The 21,921-nt window shown below is 47.5% G+C and overlaps 1 protein-coding gene across 5 annotated transcripts in view; it reads right to left on the bottom strand.

Annotated features, from left to right (window-relative positions):
* DHRSX (dehydrogenase/reductase X-linked) overlaps nucleotides 1–21,921 on the bottom strand; it is a 151,805-nt gene that overhangs the window by 18,856 nt on the left and 111,028 nt on the right. For all 5 annotated transcript variants that reach the window (XM_024988801.2, XM_024988802.2, XM_024988800.2 and 2 more), the window contains exons 5-6: nucleotides 13,553–13,760; nucleotides 4,175–4,382 (exon numbers count right to left, since the gene is read on the bottom strand). In XM_024988801.2, coding sequence (XP_024844569.1) covers nucleotides 4,175–4,382; nucleotides 13,553–13,760 — 416 coding nt within the window. The remainder of the gene's footprint in view (nucleotides 1–4,174; nucleotides 4,383–13,552; nucleotides 13,761–21,921) is intronic.

Here is a 21,921-nt window from a genome sequence, read left to right as displayed (position 1 = left end):
GTTGAATTCTCAGCACTGAGACTGTACACTGGAAAACCTGTCTTTTAAAACCAAATGGAATTCCCAGGCAGCGTTGACATAGGAGGCCCTTCTAGTCATAATGCCCCTGCCTTTGATGTTCCCAACAGAAAGTGAGAAATGGCGGTCTGCGGAAGACCGAACCTGCAGGGAACAGCAAAAAACCAGAAAGAACCCACGTAGTCTTACCCCAGAGAAAGGATCTGAACCGCGTCATATGTGCGGGTGGATGAGTTCACAAGGACAGGAGTCAATGATGCACTTTGACATACATCAACGTGGGCAGCTCTCAACATTTAATACCACATGTAGTGAGATAAAGTGTGACCTCCCCCAAGAGACAGATCTAAGTGTGTGAATGCACTCGTGCTGAGTCGATTCAGCCGTGTCTGACTCTTTGCGACCCCATGGACTGTAGCCCGCCAGGCTCCTCTGTCCATGGGATTCTCCAGGCAAGAACACTGGAGTGGGTTGCCATGCCCTCCTCCAAAGGATCTTCCAGATTCAGGGATGAACCCCCGTCTGCTGCACTAAAGGCGGAGCCACCTGGGGAAGCCCCAAAACACCGGGCATTGGTGATGAATTCAGCCTCCAGCCCCCCTCTCCCTTGAGGTCAGAAGGTTAAGACTGAAAAGTCCCACCCCTTAATGGCCAGTTGGTTGCGCTGGCAACCAGCCCCTCCCCACCCTAGGGCAAGTTCCAAAGGTCACACATTTACACAGCAAGGGGAGCCTTTCGGGATCTCAGCACTTGGGAAATTCCAAGGGTTTTAGGAGCTCTGAGCCAGAAAAGGGGACAAAGAAAAAAAAAAACAAATACACTTCTTATCATAGACCACAAGATCGCAACCATCAAGAAAGATGTGAGCAAAATGAAAGACTACTTGCTTTCAGACAGAAAACAGCAGCATCTGAAATCTCGACGCTCTCTAAAGTTAAAAATTCCCCCTCCTGTTAGATTTGTTCAGGTGAGATGATTATAGTATAATCATATTATTATATGACTATATACATATTACTGTATTACTATAATCATATAAGCATCCAGTCATATATACTTATAAGTTAGCATACTGATACTTATATAGTCATATAACATATTACAGCATTTTATAGTCACATAAGTATAGTGTACTATAGTCAAGGCTATGGTTTTTCCCGTAGTCATGTATGGATGTGAGAGTTGGACTATAAAGAAAGCTGAGTGCCCAAGAATTGATGCTTTTGAAGTGTGGTGTTGCAGAAGACTCTTGAGAGTTTCTTGGACCGCAAGGAGATCCAACCAGTCCATCCTAAAGGAAATCAGTCCTAAATATTCACTGGAAGGACTGATGCTGAAGCTGAAACTCCATTCCTTTGACCATCTGATGCAAAGAGCTGACATTTGAAAAGACCCTGATGCTGGGAAAGATTGAAGGCGGGAGAAGGGGACAACAGAGGATGAGATGGCTGGATGGCATCACTGACTTGATGGACGTGAGTCTGAGTGAACTCCGGGAGTTGGTGATGGACAGGGAGGCCTGGCGTGCTGCAGTCCATGGGGTCACAAAGAGTCAGACACGACTGAGCGACTGAACAACAATAAGATACAAGTTGTAAAAACCTAACCATCACCTGAATACAGAAATACGAGCAAATGATTAAACAGAAGGAGACCTCTTCATCCTAAAATGTTTTTTTTTCCGTATTTGTAAAAATCATCTAAAAGGTGGTTTAGAAATATAATCTGGTCAGTCAAGAAGCGCTCAATTCAAAAAAAAAAAATTAATGCACAATGTGAGAACTGGTAGTTAAGCTTTCTTTCGGTCAAAATGAGGACTGCAGACTGGCAGACAGCCCTTCAGATAGCTCTGAGAGACTGCTCCAAAGAGCCAAGAGGGGGAAGGTCAGTATATAAGTGATTTTGTTGAAGGGGAAGTGCGTGCAGTCAGACACGTATTATTCTACGAAAGGTTTCTGCTGGGCACAGGGAGCGGTCATCACCATCAGGACTTTTGGTGATTATCTAGATATGAAGAGATGAAATAATCGGGCTCATGAAATGGGCTCCTGAAAATACCTGGCCATCTGAAGACCTGTCCTGCCGGTCGTTCGCGGAGCACAGATGTCTCCTGTCTGCTGTCCACGCTGAGCCCCCTGCAGGGAATGTGGAAGGTGTGGAGCTGTATCAGAGATTGATTGAATCCTTGCAGAGGTGGACACAAGATGCCCATGGCAACTGCCAGTGTGTTGTTGACAAAGGGTAATACCAGAGACTGGGGCTTCCCTGGTGGCTCAGCGGTAAAGACTCCGCCTGCAGTGCGAGAGACCCAGGTTCGATCCCTGGGTCGGGAAGATCCCTTGGAGAAGGACATGGCAACCCACTCCAGTATTTTTGCCTGGAGAATCCACATGGACAGAGCCTGGCGGGCTACAGTCCACAGGGTCACAAAGAGTCCGACACAGCTGAGCAACATAACACAGCACCCACGTCTCATTCACAAGAGGAAATGAGATTTTAAATGGAACCAGAGAGGGGAACCAGGTGATAGAGGAGAGGTGGGTTTTGATATCCCGGTGACGGACATGTGATCACAGCTGCTGTTGGCTGCTTGCTGGGGACGGTCACCTCTGCTTGTTCACATCTGCCAGAATCTGGGTTCCGTGGGTGGTCCCAGAATTCCGGACCGAGGGGAACCCAGAGGCGGAGAACTGGCGACAATCACGGCTGTTGACGGTGTCCACCCCGCCCCTCCAGAGCTCTGGCCATCACGGTTGCTAATCTCCGAGATCCCACAGAGACGACGAAATGAATTCTGCACACCTGCCAAGACTGTGGAGGTGGGTGATTTACCCGACTCCCATTGGGCAGTCAGCACCTCCCACGGAAAAGATTACGGCTAGAGGAGCGATGTAATTCCAGCAAGAAGCCAGATGACTATGCAGCAAAGACAATCTGACAGGTAACAGCAACAAAATGCAGACTTACATGAACTGCATTTGGGCTAGGGACACCGTTCTACATCAGCACACGTGTGTTGTGGGAGGTTGGGGTCCACATTTTCCATGTCTGTGTCCTGAAGCCTAGGGGCTTGGTGGCTCACTTGGTAGAGAATCTGCCTGCCATGCAGGAGACCCAGCTTCGATCCCCGGGGTAGGGAAGATCCCCTGGAGGAGGAAATGGCAACCGCCTCCAATATTCCTGCCTGGAAAATCCCATGGACAGAGGAGCCTGGCAGGCTACTGTCCATGGGGTTGCGAAGAGTCAGACACGACTGAGCCTCTAACACACAGAGCGCATCCTCTAGCTAAACAAACTCCTTCTCCAGAATTTATCCTAAAGAGAAAATCACACAAAGATCCCAACAGACATCTCTCCAAAGAAAGACATACAGACGGCCCTCGGGTCCACGAAAAGATACTCAACGTTGCTGGTTATTAAAGAAACGCAAATCAAAACTCCAATGAAGGGACTCCTCACATCGGTCAGACAGAAATAAAGCAAAAGTCACTCAGCTGTGTCTGACTCTTTGTGACCCCATGAATATACAGTCCACAGAATTCTCCAGGCCAGAGTAGTGGAATGGGTAGCCTTTCCCTTCTCCAGGGGCTCTTCCTGACCCAGGAATCTAACCCAGGTCTCCTGCATTGCAGGCGGATTCTTTACGAGCCGATTCTTTACCAGAATGGTATGGAAATTCCTTTAAAAAAAAAAAAAAAAACCTAAAAATAGATCTACTATCTGACCCTGCAGTCTTACTGCTAGGAATGTATCTGAAGAAAGCCAAGCTTAGAAAAGATACCTGCAACTCAACCTTCAGAGCGGTTTTGGTGGGAATGTATACTTGGGTAGGCATTATGGGAAATGGTATGGAATGTTCTCAAAAAACCAGAAACAGATACGATCTGTTTCATACGATCCTGTGATCCCGCTACTGGGGGATATACCTGGAGAAAATGATAATTAGAAAAGACACGTGCCCCCCCCACCCCCGCCCCAGGATTTATCGCAGCAATATTTACAATCACCGAGACATGGAAGCAACCTCAGTATCCATCAACAAATGAACGGAGAAAGAAGACGTGGAGCCTGGAAACGGTAACACAGCAGCATCGAGGAGGGTAAAGTCAGATCTGCCCGCGGACCGTAGCAACACCCCCAGCGTCGGGGCCTTTACCTTGAAGACCCACCAGCCCAGGAGCTTCTTGACAAGCCGCGTGCCCCAGAAGACGTATCTGTAGAGGTCAGTGTCCACCACGCCGGGGTCGGCCACGCTGGCGGTCACGGGCATGCCCTGGGCAGTCAGCAGCGCCTGCAGATGGTAGGTGAACAGCACCAGGGCCAGCTTGCTCTGGGCGTAGGCTGCGTGCGCTGAGTAGTAGGTACTGCAAGAGCAAAGAGGAGAGGCCATGAGACCCGGGCATCTGGATGTCGACGCTGCCCTCGCCAGGCACGGGTTGACGGCGTCTAGAGACATGCCCGAGGTCAAGCGGGCTGTGCTGAGTCGCTCAGTCGTGTCCGACTCTTTGCAACCCTGTGGACTGCACCCCACCAGGCTCCTCCGTCCGTGGGATTCTCCAGGCGAGAAGACTGGAGTGGGTTGCCATGCCCTCCTCCAGGGGGATCTTCCCGACCCAGGGATGGAACCCAGGTCTCCTGCACTGCAGGCAGATTCTTTACCGAATGAGTCACCAGGGGAGCCCATGTGTGTTACCTGCACTGTGGCGATCTCCTGGGATGCTACAGGGTGATTACTAGGATGGAGATTTCACCTAATATAGGGTCAGGGACCTGGTTGCTTTAGATCCAGAGGCTCGTGGCAGCAGTTGCTATAGGGCTTGGTCAGTTCCAGAGATGTCTGTCCTGTGATTCTGGAGCAGGGCTCCACACCTGTGACCATTTTTTTTTTTTTTTCTCCTTGGAATGTTCAACGCTTGGGGAAGATGCTATGACGGATGTACTCCTCTAGCGCACAATGACCACCTCCGTCCACTCCTTTTTTGGCTTCCTACCATCAGGGACTATGTTATGAGGTTGGACGTGGGCACCACTTAATGAAAACCACAGGGCTTTCCTCTGACAGTCCAGTGGTTAAGACTTCTTCACCTTCCAATGCAAGAGGTGTGGGTTTGATCCCTGGTCAGGGAGCTAAGATCCCACATGCCTTGTGGCCAAAATACCAAAGCATAAAACAAGCAATATGGCATTACTAAGAAATTCAATAAAGACTTTAAAAACAGTCCCCATCAAAAAAAAAAATTCTTTAAATAAATAAATAAACCATAATGGTTGATCACTTATACCTATCCTTTCCCAGAAAGTAGCGTTCCTGGAATGTAGAAGAGAATTCACTGCAGAGAAAATATCACTCCAGGCAAACTAACTGTGGTGTCTTCAGTTCAGTTCAGTCCAGACGCTCAGTCGTGTCTGACTCTTTGCGACCCCGTGAATTGCAGCACGCCAGGCCTCCCTGTCCATCACCAACTCCCGCAGTCTACTCGAACTCACGTCCGTTAGGTCGGTGATGCCATCCAGCCATCTCATCCTCTGTCATCCCCTTCTCCTCCTGCCCCCAGCCCCTCCCAGCATCAGAGTCTTTTAGCTAGTAATTTTATGCAGAGCTACACAGCCTGCGTAAAATGAAGAGCTCGTTACTATCTCTACTGGGGACTTTGCTGGCAGTCCAGTGGCTAAGAATCTACCTGCCAACGCAGGGGCTATGTGTTTGATCCCTGGTCAGGGAGACAAGATCCCACATGCCTCATGGTTAAAAAAACCAATACATAAGAGACAATGGTGTAAAGCATTCCAATGAAATTTAAAAGAATAAATAACAAAGACCAGTTTTGAGGCTTTTATCCTTTTTTTTTTTTTGTCATCAACAATAAATCCACAAATAAAAAACCCAAGTGATTTGTGCTTAAAAAGAAAAGCTAGCACTTGAAATTGTGAAAGTTACATTAAAACGTGAGAATTCAACTATCCACAGGAAAGAACAGAAGCTACATTATAACACATTCAATACCGACTTCAGAAATGGCCCACGTGGAAAAAAGAACAAGTCTGAAACATAAAGAAAACCAAGGAAGTCTTCCTGGCAAAATACTTCATGTCTGATTCATGGGGGATCGGTCATTGTCTTCCCGTCCGGACTTCTTTTTCTGTAATTTTGTGGATGTGAACGCAGCCCCACTCGTGTTTCTTCTCCTGGTTCAACGTGCCCCAGATTCTACATTATTCTCCATTTTCAACTCCAGTGGTGACTCTTAACATTCGGAGAAAATCCATCCACGGAATTCACCCTTGTGGGAACTTAAGGCAGTCAAAGATGAAAAAGAAAGAAATCCATCCTGACATGAGAAGCAAAAAAAAAAAAAAAGCACTCGCTGGAGTTCAATGCCTCTTACTCACAAAGGCTCTTACTAAACAGGAATTGAAAATTGCATTAAATGAACTAAATGGACTCAATGATTCAGAAAAGCAAAATCGGGAAACATGACCGAGGAAAAGCACACAAGAGGGAAAAAAATGAGAAAAGGGAAATACTTAGATGTAGAAAACAGGACAAGCAATGATAAGACTGAGAAATGAAGTCACGTAAGTGTCATTGACTAGTGAGGCTTTCTGGAAAAAAAAAAAAAAAAACACCTCAAGCTGTTTTGTAAATTGCACACGTGGGCTCTCGGCTGTCAGAATGTGACAACCACGCCAACACCCTCGGGGACTCCGTCCCACCTCCTGCCGTCTCCCCGGGCAGCAACTTTCTTCCTTGTCAGCAGGCTCCCACGGCGTTGCGGGCAGCCAGCCCCTTGTCACAAGAGGCCACCTGCAGACTCTGAGGTTCTGCCAGGGGGGCCCTGCAATTTAAGCTGGAGAATAAGCCCCGAGTCCTTTGTCTCAGCGATGAGTAAAAGGGCAGGTCGGCCAAGGGTGACGCAGGACAAGCTTCGGCAGAGCATTTGCCAGAGGAACTCCAAACGCATCTTTTGTTGGAGGGAGTAACGGAGACGATAATACAGCAGAGTTGCAAGCACAAATGCCCTCCCCCGGATCCACGACAACCCCCCAATTATAGTTAAGATGCCTGTTTCTGGCAAGTTGTTCCTCTCTTCCCAGCAGGGGAGGAGAAAGCTCCAGGAATGAGGGGGTTATGAAGTACAGGGAGGTAAAGGCTCAACTTTGCTGTTGGCATTTGACTGTTTTTACAGCACACACATCCGTTTGCTCCTGAATCAACAGGGCTGTTTGGGAGAGAAGGACAGTCGTCAAGTTGAGAAAGAAGAGAAGACGCCGGAAATGTCCAGGTTCCTTAAAGGAAAACTGATCCATTGACAGAATTATGGCTTACCTCTATGGAGACTACTATGCAGATTCTTTAAAAAAAAAAAACAAAAAATAAAACTAAGCTATGACTAGCAACCCCACTCCTGAGTATATTTCCCGAGAAAAAGCACACTTCAAAAATGCACGAGAATACCAATGTTCACTGCAGCTCTATTGACAGTAGCCGGGACCTGGAAGCAACCTAGACGTCCATCAGCAGGTGAATGGATAAAGAGAATGCCGTAATATGTACATGGAATATTACTAAGCCATAAAGAAGGGAAGACATTGGGTCATTTCTCACAATGTGGATGGACCGAGAGTATCTGTCACACAGATTGCAGTGACTCAGAAAGGGAAAGACAATTACTGTATATTAATGCATGTATAGGGAATTTGGATGGAGAAGGCAATGGCAACCCACTCCAGCACTCTTGCCTGGCAAATCCCATGGACGGAGGAGCCTGGTCGGCTGCAGTCCGTGGGGTCGCTAGGAGTCAGACACGACTGAGCGACTTCCCTTTCACTTTTCACTTTCATTCATTGGAGAAGGAAATGGGAACCCACTCCAGTGTTCTTGCCTGGAGAATCCCAGAGACGGGGGAGCCTGGTGGGCTGCCGTCTGTGTGGTCGCACAGAGTCAGACACGACTGAAGCGACTTAGCAGCAGCAGCAGTAGCAGGGAATTTGGAAAGCTGGTACCGAGGAACCCATTTGCAGGGCAGGAATACAGACACTGATGTAGAGACAGACATGCAGACATGGGGTCTGGTGTGGAGAGCAGAGGGTGGGACGAACTGAGAGAGTAGCGCTTACATCTATCCACCACCACGCGTAACATAGCTAGCTAGTGGGGAGCTGCTGTGCAGCACGGGGAGCTCAGCGTTGTGGTCTGAGATGACCTAATGGGGTGGGATGAGGGGTGCAAAGGAACGTCAGGAGGGAAGGGATTATACGTATGCACATAGCTGATTCACTTCATTGCACAGCAGAAACACAACCTTATAAGGCATTCATACTGCAGTGAAACAATAAATATGCTAAAACTTTGAGTTTACGAGCTATGGTTTAAGAGTTTATGAGTTTAAGAGTTATGGTTCTCTACAATACCACAGACAAGAGACAATGGAAAAAGTCAATACTTTTCTCTAAAGGAGTTTTTTTTAAAAAAAATAAGAAAAACAAAGAGTACAAGTAATTTCAGGAGTGGTTCCCTCGTGCTTTGAAAGATAAAGAAACATCCACAGTGGAAACGGAGAAGAATCAGAGCTGAGATACTAGAGAACAGGATTCCCATTAGAGTTTCTAAGTAAAGCTCCGAGGGACAGCAGACGCCCTAGGTATTGAAAACAATGAAGAGATGATTACAAGGTTAACAGCCAGCAGGCAGCCAAAAGGAAAAGTCAACCCACACACTAAAGCAGAAGATATTCATACAATGTCTACACAACTTGCTCCGAAACATGAGGCTTTTACTAAGTGCCCTTTGTAATACACGGTCTCAAAACCTTAAACTGAAACCATAAATACACCTTTGTTTTCAGTAAACAGTAACTTATTAATATAACTACCTCATAAATAATTTGAAGGCCAATCGAAAACAGAAGTAGAGATATTACTGTGGTAGCCTTTTTGTTGGAAAGGAAAAAAAAAAAATGTTTCTTCCATACTTTTATGTTCTGTAACGAAGGCATGCAAATTAAAGCAACAACGGTCAGATTAACAAGGGAAACACATAAATTTCACTTCTAATTTCACAGGTATGGGGGATTTCATAGAAAAGAAATGCCAAAGACTTGGGAAGTCCTCACTTCTCATAAGTTTCTGTTTTTAGTTCAATAAGGGAAGTTCTAGAAAGGCATCTTTCTGCATCTGTCGCTTCGCAATGGCCTTCAGCTCAAAATAATCTGTATATCAAAATGGCACATATGAGTTGGCATGTTCAGATCCCTGTCACTTTCTCTATCTTAAAGCCAAGAGAAGGAAAGGTGAAGGATTGTATTTTAAACACAATACTCGCAAATCTGTGTACTGAAGCAAAGACGCGATAATTCTCTAAAGGGTTGGTTCTTGATGAACAACCTAGGAAAGCATTCCTTAGAGATGGGAAATCTTATCCTAAATTGCAGCAGCGTGGTTTTCTCGGTTGAGAAGAGGACACTGGGCTTTGATACCTGCGTTTCATGTAAGTGGTGTTTACAAGGCTGAGTGTTATATTTGGTCTGGGTCTGGCACTGAACTCAGAGCCAATCTAAGCCCACCGCAGTAAGGATATTGAGTCACCAGAGACCAGGTGTTAAGTGGGCACAGTGAGGAAGGGCATTCATTGCTAGCAAGACGCTAGGAATGCAGTAGATCATACATTTGCACTAAAAAAAAAAAAAAAAAAAGAGTTTTTCAAGTTCTCATCAGAGAAAAAATAGGTACTGTCTAAAGGGCTTCCCCCGTGGCTCAGTGGTAAAGAATCTGCCTGTGATGCAGGAGGCATGGGTTCGATCCCTGAGTCCGGAAGCTCCCCCGGAGGAGCGAACGGCAACCCACTCCAGTTTTCTTGCCTGGAGAATCCCATGGACAGAGGAGCCTGGTGGGCTACACTCCTTGGGGTCATAGAGAGTCGGACACGACTGAGCCACTAAACAACATCAACAGCATAAAATAAGCTGCAGAAACGGGACCAGAGGGCTTCCCTGGTGTTCTAGTCATTAAGACTTTACCTCCCAGCCAACGGATGTGAGTTTGATCCCTGGTCAGGGAACTAAGACCCCTGCATGCAGCAGGGCGTGTCCACAAAGTAACAAAGTTAAATAAGGAACAAGGATATGTTTTACAGCACGAGGAATATAGCCAATGTTAGACAATAAATACAATATAATCTTTAAATTTATATACTATATATTAATATGGAAATTATTATATATATATACTATATATTAATACAGAAATGGGAAATATATTTCCCATTATATATCGGAAATGGTAAATTTATATACTATATATTAATATGGAAATGATTTTATATATATATACTATATATTAATACGGAAATGGGAAATGTATATATACTATATATTTATATATATATACTATATATTATATGGAAATGGAAAATATATATATACTATATATTAATACGGAAATGGGAAATTAATACCCACTCCAGTATTCTTGCCTGGAGAATCCCACGGATGGAGGAGCCTGGTGGGCTACGGTCCATGGGGTCGCAAAGAGTCCTGACCAACTAACACACATGCAAATGATGATATGAATATGATAATATATGTGACTATGCTAGTATAATTATGCTTATACATACAATTATATAAATATTAACACAATTATTTAAGTTAAATAAGTTTAACTGTTCAAGTTTAAAAGTTATATATTCAATATATTTAACAATTATATGTTTAATATATATTATATAATATACGCAGTATTATACAATATTACATTTACATGTTATTACATAAATATAGTAAATATAAATATATTAAGATTAGCTATATATTAGCTATATACTTATATAAATATTGTTGTATATATAAATTAATATATGTCATATATAATGATATAATACTGGCTGGGTTGCCATTTCCCTCCTCCAGAGGCTCTTCCCAACCCAGGGATCGAACCCAGTCTCTCATATCGTAGGCAGATTCTTTACCATCTGAGCCACCAGGGAAGCTCCATATATTAAATGTATACCATATATGATTATATATAATAACATATAATATGTGTATGTAGAAGCCTTTCCCTGCTCCAGAGGATCTTCCCAGACCCAGGCACCGAACCGGGGTCTCCTGCGCTGCAGGCGGATTCTTTCCCAGCTGAGCTACCAGGGAAGCCCTGATAAGCCATCACGGAAAAGAATCAAAAAGAAGAGAAAGGACATACGTGTATACAGACGGCACTTCACTCTAAGGTGGAAATTACAACACTGTACATCAGCTGTGCCTCATAGACTAAATTTGAACTATGCTTCACGGTTTTCTCACGTGTTGAAGAATGTAATAGGGTTTGCCTCAAAGTGTAAATATAAATAGTCTGATATGCAGACAGTGCTTACATGTATGACCGCAAAACAGCAAACAGTTCCTAACCCGGGCAGATCTCATTTTCCTGCAGGTCATCGATATTGGTTTTTTGTGCACACTGAAGGGTCTGGGTGAGCTCCGTGTGGACTAAATCTACTGGCGCCATGTTTAAAAACAGCGTCTGTCCACCTGATGTCTCTGTGTCACATTTCTGTCATTCTTGCCGTATCCTTTTTTTAAATTTGACAGAATTTTTATTTCACAGTGCCCTAATCCCAAATAGAAGTGAAGGGCCAGTTGAAAATGGTGCTCTGAAGTTCTGACATGACACTTAACAGCTGTGAGTTGCTAGGTTATAAGCAAGGTGTACATGAGATCAGAGATCAGATCAGATCAGTCGCTCAGTCGTGTCCAACTCTTTGCGACCCCATGAATCGCAGCACGCCAGGCCTCCCTGTCCATCACCAACTCCCGGAGTTCACTCAGACTCACGTCCATCGAGTCGGTGATGCCATCCAGCCATCTCATCCTCTGTCGTCCCCTTCTCCTTCTGCCCCCAATCCCTCCCAGCATCAGAGTCTTTTCCAATGAGTCAACTCTTCACATGAGGTGGCCAAAGTACTGGAGTTTCAGCTTTAGCATCATTCCTTCCAAAGAAATCCCAGGGCTGATCTCCTTCAGAATGGACTGGTTGGAGCTCCTTGCAGTCCAAGGGACTCTCAAGAGTCTTCTCCAACACCACAGTTCAAAAGCATCAATTCTTTGGCGCTCAGCTTTCTTCACAGTCCAACTCTCACATCCATACATGACCACAGGAAAAACCATAGCCTTGACTAGACGGACCTTTGTCGGCAAAGTAATGTCTCTGCTTTTCAATATGCTATCTAGGTTGGTCATAACTTTCCTTCCAAGGAGTAAGCGTCTTTTAATTTCATGGCTGCAGTCACCATCTGCAGTGATTTTGGAGCCCAGAAAAATAAAGTCTGACACTGTTTCCACTGTTTCCCCATCTATTTCCCATGAAGCGATGGGACCGGATGCCATGATCTTCGTTTTCTGAATGTTGAGCTTCGTTTTGTGAATGTACACGAGATGGAAACAAGTAATATAAAAAATGTAGGCTGCCAGGAGATTCGTATTATCATTTCTTCAGGGACATATTTCCAGCTGAATCTAAATTAAAGGTCTGCTTTCTCACAGTCTTTTAAACCTTTGCATGAGGATCATATTTGTCATGCTGAGCTGTGATGAGTGACCTGTGATGTGACTACTGCAAAAAGGTTGTGACTTTCATGCAGAGTGAAGTCAGAAAGAGAAAAACAAATACCATGTATTAACACTTAGGCGAAACGTAGAGAAACAGTAGGTTTGCAGTAGCTAAGTCATGTCCGACTTTTTGCAACCCCACGGACTGCAGCCCGCCAGGCTCCCCCGTCCATGGGATTCTCCGGGCAAGAGTACTTGAGCAGGTTGCCATTCCCTTCTCCAGGGAGAGAAATGGTATAGACGCTCTTATTTGCAAAACAGAAAGACACGCAGACCTGGAGGACAACCATATGGACACCAAAGGGGGATGTCCGGGTGGGATGAGTTGAGAGACAGCGATTGATACACATGCACGGTTGATACTATGCATAAAATAGACCACTAGAGAAGTACTGACCACACAAGAACTCTTACAAACAGATTACAGGTCGCTGAGATGAGACGGTTGGATGGCATCACGGACTCGACGGACATGAGTTTGAGCACGCTCCGGGAGTTGGTGATGGACAGGGAGGCCTGGCGTGCTGCAGTCCACGGGATCGCACAGAGTCGGACACGACTGAGCGACTGAACTGAACACTCAAGGCTCAGGGGACGGTTGGCATTCTTCAGCAATAAAGGATTTTTTTAAATGAAGGTCTGCACCCTGTTATTTTAGTCACAATGCTATTTATTGCACATCTAAGAAATTACAGGCTAGAGTAAGCATCCCTTTCAGATGTAGTAGAAAGAAAAGCCAATTTGTGCGCCTCGCTTTCATGCGATATGTGCTTTATCACTGCAGTCTGGAACCAAAACGCACAGCCTCTCCCAGGTCTGCCTGTGTTGGTCGCTGCAGATTTTTGCCACGAGAGAGGCTGAGCTGCAGACCAGGAGGTGGGAAGCGACGTCGCCTGGGACAAGTGACGTCCCTTGCCTCCCCGACTCACCTGCTCTGGAGGTCGTCCAGGTTCAGCTCCCCCACGTAGTGAGTGGCCGAGGACACGGTCACCACCCGGGCGCTGTGGCCAGGGGCGCCCGACTCCTGCAGGGTGTCCAGGAGGAGGTTGGTCAGCAGGAAGTGCCCCAGATAGTTGACGCCGAAGTGCTCCTCAAAGCCGTCCTCTGTGGTCCTCTGGGGCACCATCATCACACCGGCTGGGGACAAAGGGGGCCTCAGGACAGTCAGAAAGGAGTGGGGGCGGGGTGGGGAGAGATGAGATTCTACGCTGTCCCCCAGACAATGGGGAAGCCAGCACCCCTTCCTGCCTCAGTGTCCAGCCCTCTCCACGGCAAATAGATGAGAGCAAAGTGGAAGCGGTGACAGACTTTTTTTCCTTGGGCTCCAAAATCACGAAGGACGGTGACTGCAGCCACAAAACTAAAAGACGCTTGCTCCTTGGAAGGAAAGTTATGGCCAACCTAGACGGCATTTTGAAAAGCAGAGACATTGCTTTGCAGACAAAGGTCCATCTAGTCAAGGCTATGGTTTTTCCTGTGGTCATTATGGATGTGAGGGTTGGACTATAAAGAAAGCTGAGCGCCGAAGAATGGATGCTTTTGAACTGTGGTGTTGGAGAAGACTCTTGGGAGTCGCTTGGACTGCAAGGAGATCCAACCAGTCCATCCTCAAGGAGATCAGCCCTGAAGATTCATTGGAAGGACTGAAGCTGAAGCTCCAATACTGTGGCCACCTCATGTGAAGAGGTGACTCACTGGAAAAGACCCTGATGCTGGGAAAGATTGAAGGTGGGAAGAGAAGGTGTGACAGAGGATGAGATGCTGGGATGGCATCACCGACTCAGTGGACATGGCTTTGAGTAAACTCCAGGAGTTGTTGATGGACAGGGAGGCCTGGCGTGCTGCGGCTCATGGGGTCGCAGTGTCGGATACGACATAGCCACTGAAGAACAGCAATAAAGTGCTCAATCAATGCAACTGCACTTGGGTCTTCCCGAAACCCTCACCACTCCCCTCTACCTTCAGTCTCCGGAAAATTGGCTTCTGTGAAATTTGTCCCTGGTGCCAAACGGGCTGGGGAACACTCATATAGCACCTAAAATCCAATGAACAAAATATTGGGTTTCCAAAGAGACTGTTTACATTTCCTGTAAGATCTTCCAGAAAATTTCAAAAGAATGTTTTGGCCAACCCAATAGATTGGGAGTTTGGGGCTGATGTATACGCATAGCTATAGTTAAAATAAAATGTGCTTTAAACTGTGCTCAGTTGCTCAGTCATCTCTGACTATTTCACTGCAGCCCACCAGGCTCCTCTGTCCATGGGATTTCTCCAGGCGAGAGTATGGGAGTGGGTTGCCATTCCCTTCTCCAGGGGAATCTTTCCAACCAAGGGATTGAACCTGCATCTCCTGCATTGGCAGGCAGAATCTTTACCACCTGAAGGTGACAAGTGAAAGTGAATGCCGATCAGTTGTCTCTGACTTTACGACCCCATGGATTATACAGTCAGTGGGATTCTCCAGGCCAGAATACAGGAGTGGGGAGCCTTTCCCTTCTCCAGGGGACCTTCCCAACCCAGGGATCGAACCCAGGTCTCCTGCATTGCAGGCAGATTCTTTACCAGCTGAGCCACAGGGGGAGCCCTGAGAAGCCCCTTAAAATAAAATGCCTTTTAAATATTAAAAAAAAAAAAAGTCAAGGGGCTTGGCAAAGTTCACACCAGTAAATTACATAGAACCAATATCCATTATTTTAAGACTACACCCACTCATCGTCTTTCTTCCCAAAACCTCTATATAAACAGAACAGGTTTCCTCAACTAGAGACATTTTCTGCACAGTGGTCAGGGGTCTAGACGTGTGTGGTTCTGAAATGAGAAACTTTGCTACGAGTTTCACATATCAACTGAGTTTGCTGTTATTATATGATGTTAAGCTCAAAGATGTTTTAAAATGTTGTCCTGTATTAAACCATAGTCTATAAAAAGTAACATATATACAATAGAATGTCTAATGAATGTGTCTCTCAGTCGTGTCCAACTCTTTGCAACCCCATGGACTGTAGCCCCACCAGGCTCCTCTGTCCATGGGATTCTCCAGGCAAGAGTACGGGAGTGGGTTGTCATGCCCTCCTCCAGGGGATCTTACAGACTGAGGGATTGAACCGGGGTCTCCTGCATCAAAGGCAGATTCATAATCCAGCAAGCCACCTGGAAAGCCCACCATGGAATATTCTGCTGCTGCTAAGGCGCTTCATTCGTGTCGGACTCTGTGCGACCCCATAGACGGCAGCCCACCAGCCTCCTCCCTCCCTGGGATTCTCCAGGCAAGAGCACTGGAGTGGGTTGCCATTTCCTTCTCCAATGCATGAAAAGTGAAAAGTGAAAGTGAAGTCGCTCAGTCGTGTCCGACTCTATGCGACCCCATAGACAGCAGCCTACCAGGCTCCTCTGTCCATGGGATTTTCCAGGCAAGAGTACTGGAGTGGGTTTACTTGGCCATAAAAAGGAATAAAATTGTGTCAGTTGCAGAGATGTGGATGGACCTAGAGTCTGTCATACAAAGCGAAGTAAGTCACGAAAACAAGTACCCTACATTCACGCATATATGCGGAATCTAGAAAAACGGTTAAGAGGAACCTAATTTCAGGGCAGTAATAGAGATGCAGACGCAGAGAACAGTTTGGGGGACGCTTGGGGAAGGAGAGGATGGGAAGAATAGAAGAGAAAAGGGCCGGCGTAAAGGACTGATATACACACGACCACGTGTGAAGCAGACAGCTAGTGGGAAGCTCTGTATAGCCCAGGGAGCTCAGCTCGGGGCTCTGTGATGACCTAGAGGGGTGGGTGGGGGCTGGGAGGGAGGCTCACGAGGGAGGGGATATATGCACACGTCTAGCTCATTTGGGCTTCCCTGGGGGCTCAGCTGGTAAAGAATCTGCCTGCAATGCAGGAGACCTGTGTTCCATCCCTGGTTTGGAAAGATGCGCCTGGAGAAGGGAAAGGCTACCCACTCCAGTATCCTTTCCCGGAGAATGCCATGGACAGAGGAGCCTGGCGGGCTGCAGTCCACGGGGTCGCAAAGAGTCGGACACAACTGAGAGACTAAAGCCAGCACACGGCTGGTTCACTTTATTCTACAGCAGAAACAAACACAACGTTGGAAAATCAATTATAGCCCAACAAAAAAATTGTTAAGAATACACCAAACTCGCACTGGATATCTGTTTTACATGTGATGAAAAGTAAGGTGTGTGATAAGAACGTTTCTGAAGAGTGTGTCGGGGATGCCCTTCAGAAGCTGTCTGGAAGAATCCAGGCAGAGGTGGTCAAGAGGCATCTTGGAGACAATGTGGACAGTTCCCTGGAGATAAGTTCCCTGGATGTCGAAGGTGGATGGGACGAAGCTGCGTTCAATAAGCTGTGTGCATGCCCGCAGAAGGGAGGGTACTCAGCGTACATTCCAGGGGCACGCGGCTCACGTGAGGCTGGTCGGGAAAGGACCCAGGGCTCCAGGCAGAGGGACAGCCAGCCTGCTCAGTGTCTGGACACGCGTTCCCTCGGGAGACAGAGTCTGCAGCACATTTCCTGAGTCGCGGTGGCCTCCTGAACTCTGCTGTCATGAGTGGAACTTGGCGGTGGTGACAAGGTCGTAGAGCATTCGAGGGCATGTTCAGAAAAGACCCCAGCTTTCAGAATTCTGTCTCTCGGGGCAGAGCTAGCCTCCCGAGAGAAGGCTGGCACTCCTAAGACCTCTGTTCTGGCGCAGAGACCACACGTGGGGATCTCGTCAACCAGCCCAGCGGAGGCCAGGAGCCAGGCAGGACTAACTTCATCCCTGGAGAAGACTCTTGAGAGTCCCTTGGACTGCAAAGAGAGCATACCAGTCCATCCTAAAGGAAATCAACCCTGAGTATTCACTGGAAGGACTGATGCTGAAGCTGAAGCTCCAATACTTTGGCCACCTGATGCAAAGAACTGAGTCATTTGAAAAGACCCTGATGCTGGGAACGATTGAAGGCAGGAGGAGAAGGGGCCGACAGAGGATGAGATGGTTGGATGGCATCACCAGCTCGATGGACATGAGTTTGAGCAAGCTCCAGAAGTTGGTGATGGACAGGGAGGCCTGGCGTGCTGCAGTCCATGGGGTCGCAAAGAGTCGGACACAACTGAGTGACTGAACAAGACAACTTCATACCACAGGAGAAAGCCACTCTGGACGTGAGACCCTTGTGGCACGTTCAGATAACAGCAGCTCCGGGTGCAACCCCACGGGAGGACCAGAGGGACAGTGGTCCAAAATGCAGGCAAAGGACTGTGGTTATTTCAATATGTCTGTAGGCTTGCTTGCTCACTCGTGTCCAATTCTCTGAGGCCCCATGGACTGTAGCCCACCAAGTTCTTTTTGTCCATGGGATTTTCCAGCCACAAATACTGGAGCAGGTTGCTAGCAGTGTTAATCACAACAGACAAGACGTGGAAATAACCTAAGTGTCCATTGACACTGAATGGACATGGAAGATGTGGGGGGGGGGGTGTGTGTGTGTGTTCCCTCATTCCTTTTTTATGACTGAGTGATATTCCATTTGACTGAGTAATATTCCATATATTCCATGGGCTTCCCTGGTGGCTCAGCTGGTAAAGAATCCGCCTGCAATGTGGGAGACCATTATATACATATATACACATACATACATACATACACACACACACACACATATATATATATATATATATAATGGAATATTACTCAGCCATGAAAAAGAATGAAATAACGCCATTTGCAGAGACATGGCTGGACCCAGAGATGATCATACTAAGCTAAGTAAGGTATAAACAGAAAGACAAATAGCGCTTAGTATCACTTATATGTCAAATCTAAAATCTCCACCTCTAATCCAGCATTCCCACACCTGGGCATATATCTAGAGAAAACCATTTCAAAAGACACATGCACCCCAATGCTCAGTGCAGACAAGACAGGGAAGCAACCTCAGTGTCTATCGACAGATGAATGGATATAGAAGATGTGGACATAGATACAACAGGATATTGAGTGAGTGAGTGAAAGTCGCTCAGTCGTGTCCGACTCTCTGCGACCCCATGGGCTATGCAGTCCATGAGATTCTCCAGGCCAGAATACTCGAGTGGGTAGCCCTTTCTCTTCTCCAGGGGATCTTCCTAACACAGGGACGGAACCCTGGTCTCCCACATTGCAGGCGGATTCTTTACCAGTTGAGCCACCAGGGAAGCCCATTACTCGGAATATTACTCAGTCAAATGGAATATCACTCAGTCACAAAAAAAGGAATGAAATAATCCCATTTGCTGAAACACAGATGGACTTGAAGGTATTATGCTACCAGAAATAAGTCAGGGAAAGATAAAACACTACATCATATCACTTGTACGTGGAATCTTAAAAATACCACAAAGTAGTGAATATAACCACAAAGAAACAGACTCAGATGTACAAGGAGCAAACTGGTGGTGACTAGCAGAAGAGAAGGAAGGGGTGGGGGCAAGAAGGGGGGGAGAAGGTTAAGAGGTACAAACCAGTATGTATTAGTATAAAATTCCCTCATAGCTCAGCTGGTAAAGAACCCGCCTGCAATGCAGGAGACCCCAGTTCAATTCCTGGGTTGGGAAAATCTGCTGGAGAAGGGATAGGCTACCCACTCCAGTATTCTTGGGCTTCCCTGGTGGCTCAGCTGGTACAGAACCCGCCTGCAACGCAGGAGACCCCAGTTTAATTCCTGGGTTGGGAAAATCTGCTGGAGAAGGGATAGGCTACCCACTCCAGTATTCTTGGGCTTCCCTGGTGGCTCAGCTGGTAAAGAATCGGCCTGCAAAGCAAGAGACCTGGGTTCAACCACTGGATTAGGAAGATCTCCCTGGAGAAGGGAAAGGCTACCCACTCCAGTCTTCTGGCCTGGAGAATTCCATGGACTGTACGGTCCATGGGGTCGCAGAGAGTCGGACACAGCTGAGCGACTTTCACTTCATTTCACATTGGTATAAAATAAAGTACAAGGATATATTTTACAGCACAGGGAACAGAGCCAACATTTTATAATAACTATCCATGGACTACAAGTTTACCAGTTGTGAATCACTACCCCCTACATTGTGGGTCAGCTGGTAAAGAGTCGGCCTGCAATGCAGGACACCCAGGTACAATCCCTGGGTGGGGAAGATCCCCTGGAAGAGGAAATGGCAACCCACCCCAGTGTTCTTGCCTGGGGAATCCCATGGACAGAGGAGCCTGGCAGGCTACAGTCCCTGGGGTCAGAAAGAGTCAGACACAGTTGAGGGATGAAGAGTTTCACTTTCATACTGTATACCTGCAACATATAACACTGTATACCCATTGTACTTCATAAAAGATGATTATTAACAAGAAAGCAGGTATTTATGAACCAGTTGTGCTGTGCTGTGCTTAGTCACTCATTTGTGTCTGACTCTTTGTGACCCCCGTGGATTGCAGCCCGCCAGGCTCCTCTGTCCATGGGATTCTCCAGGCAAGAATTCTGGAGTGGGTTGCCATTTCCTCCTCCGGGGGATCTTCCCGACCCAGGGATCGAACCTGCATCTCCTGCTTGGCAGGTGGATTCTTGCCCACGGAGCCACCAGGGAAGCCCTTTGCTGTATCCGCATCCATCGGAAAACACGCCACGTCGTGGAACAGGGGCGCTGAAGGGGACACGGGGGTCGGCAGGAATTGCGGGTTGAATTTGAAGGTGTCTCCAGCGCTTCAGCCTGTGGAGTTGAGGACCAGGTTATAAAAAAGCTGGTGCTGCTTCTCACATCCTCAAGATGCTCTTGGGGGACTTCCACCGTGGTCCAGTGGTTAGGAGTCCGCGCTTGCAATGCAGGGGGTCTGGGTTCCATCCCTGTTGATGAAGCTGAGGGGAAAATGGTCTTTGATTTCTTGGATACTGGCAGCAGAGAAAGCACCCAGGAGAGTGTGGACGGCCAGACCTCGGCCCAGCTGATGGGCTCTGGAGCTAACGCTACTGGACAGACCCACTGGACTCATTCGTGTTCTTTTTTTTTTTTGGCTGGGGCACTTGCGGTCAGGTGCACGGTGATCTGAGCTGAAGGACAACCCCCTGAGCCATCTCTTTAAGGCTGGACCTATTCACTCAGTCCGTTCGGATTATGCATTTCCCAGCGATCACGGACGAGACAGGTCCCGTGCAGCCTGAGGGCTGTGCCAGCTCGGATGGTCTCCGCACACAAACCCCGCTGACAGATTCGAGCAGAAACTCTCTGACTCCAGTCGACAGCGAGGAAGCTCCGGGTGCAGGGGGAGTTCAAGGTGACCTGGGAAATCTTCAAGGGTCATCTGAGCAAGCCCTGGGCAAGAGCATTGTGGGCATAAATATGTTTTTACAGCGGTGGCCCGGGCATCACTGTCGTGCCTACAGCCCCACAACCCACCACGTTCCAGACGCATCAGATCATCTGGGGATTCATCTACTGGGGGAGCCAGGTGTGGACGGCAGCACCCTGGATGCTGGGTTCAAAACTCCCAGGGTCCCCACTCATGACTAAACCCATGATTAAGTGAGCTGCTGCTTGGCTTTCCAGGTGGTTCAGGAGTCAGGAACCCGCCTGCCAGTGCAGGAGGTGTAAAAGATGCCGGTCTGATCCCTGGATCAGGAAGATGCCCTGGAGGAGGAAATGGCAACCCACTCCAGTATCCTTGCCTGGAGAATCCCACGGACAGAGGAGCCTGGAGGGCTACAGTCCGTGGGGTCACCCAGAGTCAGACACGACTGAGCGACTTCACACACACACACACACACACACACACACACACGCTATAAATGGAGAGAAAGCGTGTGACACGAGTCAGGACCAGGGGGGGTGACCGTGACCCCAGATCCTCGTCACACAAGCAGGACCCAGGGGGTGGGCGGCTGAGGGACCCCAGGGTTGGGGGTAGTAGACACACGGTCTCACCATGGACCAGGGAAAATGTAGACGTTCAAAGAGCAAACGACGGTGATCAGAATCTACCTTAAGTCAATGGGGAAATCATTAATGAGAGCACCGTGTGGAGGGGTCCACGGCTCAGTGCATCCACCGTGCTCCCCATAACATCATCTGCCTGTCACCACGGAGGGAAGACCACCATGCCTGCCCCATGCCCCAGGAGCAGGGCAGACGTGCTTCAACCAGCAGCAATTCTTGGCTGGAAGCACCTCCCAGCCTCTGATGTACGTACACCCAGGACGCCTGGGGTTGGTGGGATCGGAAACACCCAGTTCTGTGAACAGCTTTTGCATTGCACAATTTACAAGAGCCGAGACGTGGATGCAACCTAAATGTTGCAGAAAAATGGATAAAGAAG

This window comes from Bos taurus, chromosome X (genome assembly GCF_002263795.3).
Source record: "Bos taurus isolate L1 Dominette 01449 registration number 42190680 breed Hereford chromosome X, ARS-UCD2.0, whole genome shotgun sequence".
NCBI lineage: Eukaryota > Metazoa > Chordata > Mammalia > Artiodactyla > Bovidae > Bos > Bos taurus.
This window is presented reverse-complemented; position numbering and strand designations above follow the sequence as displayed.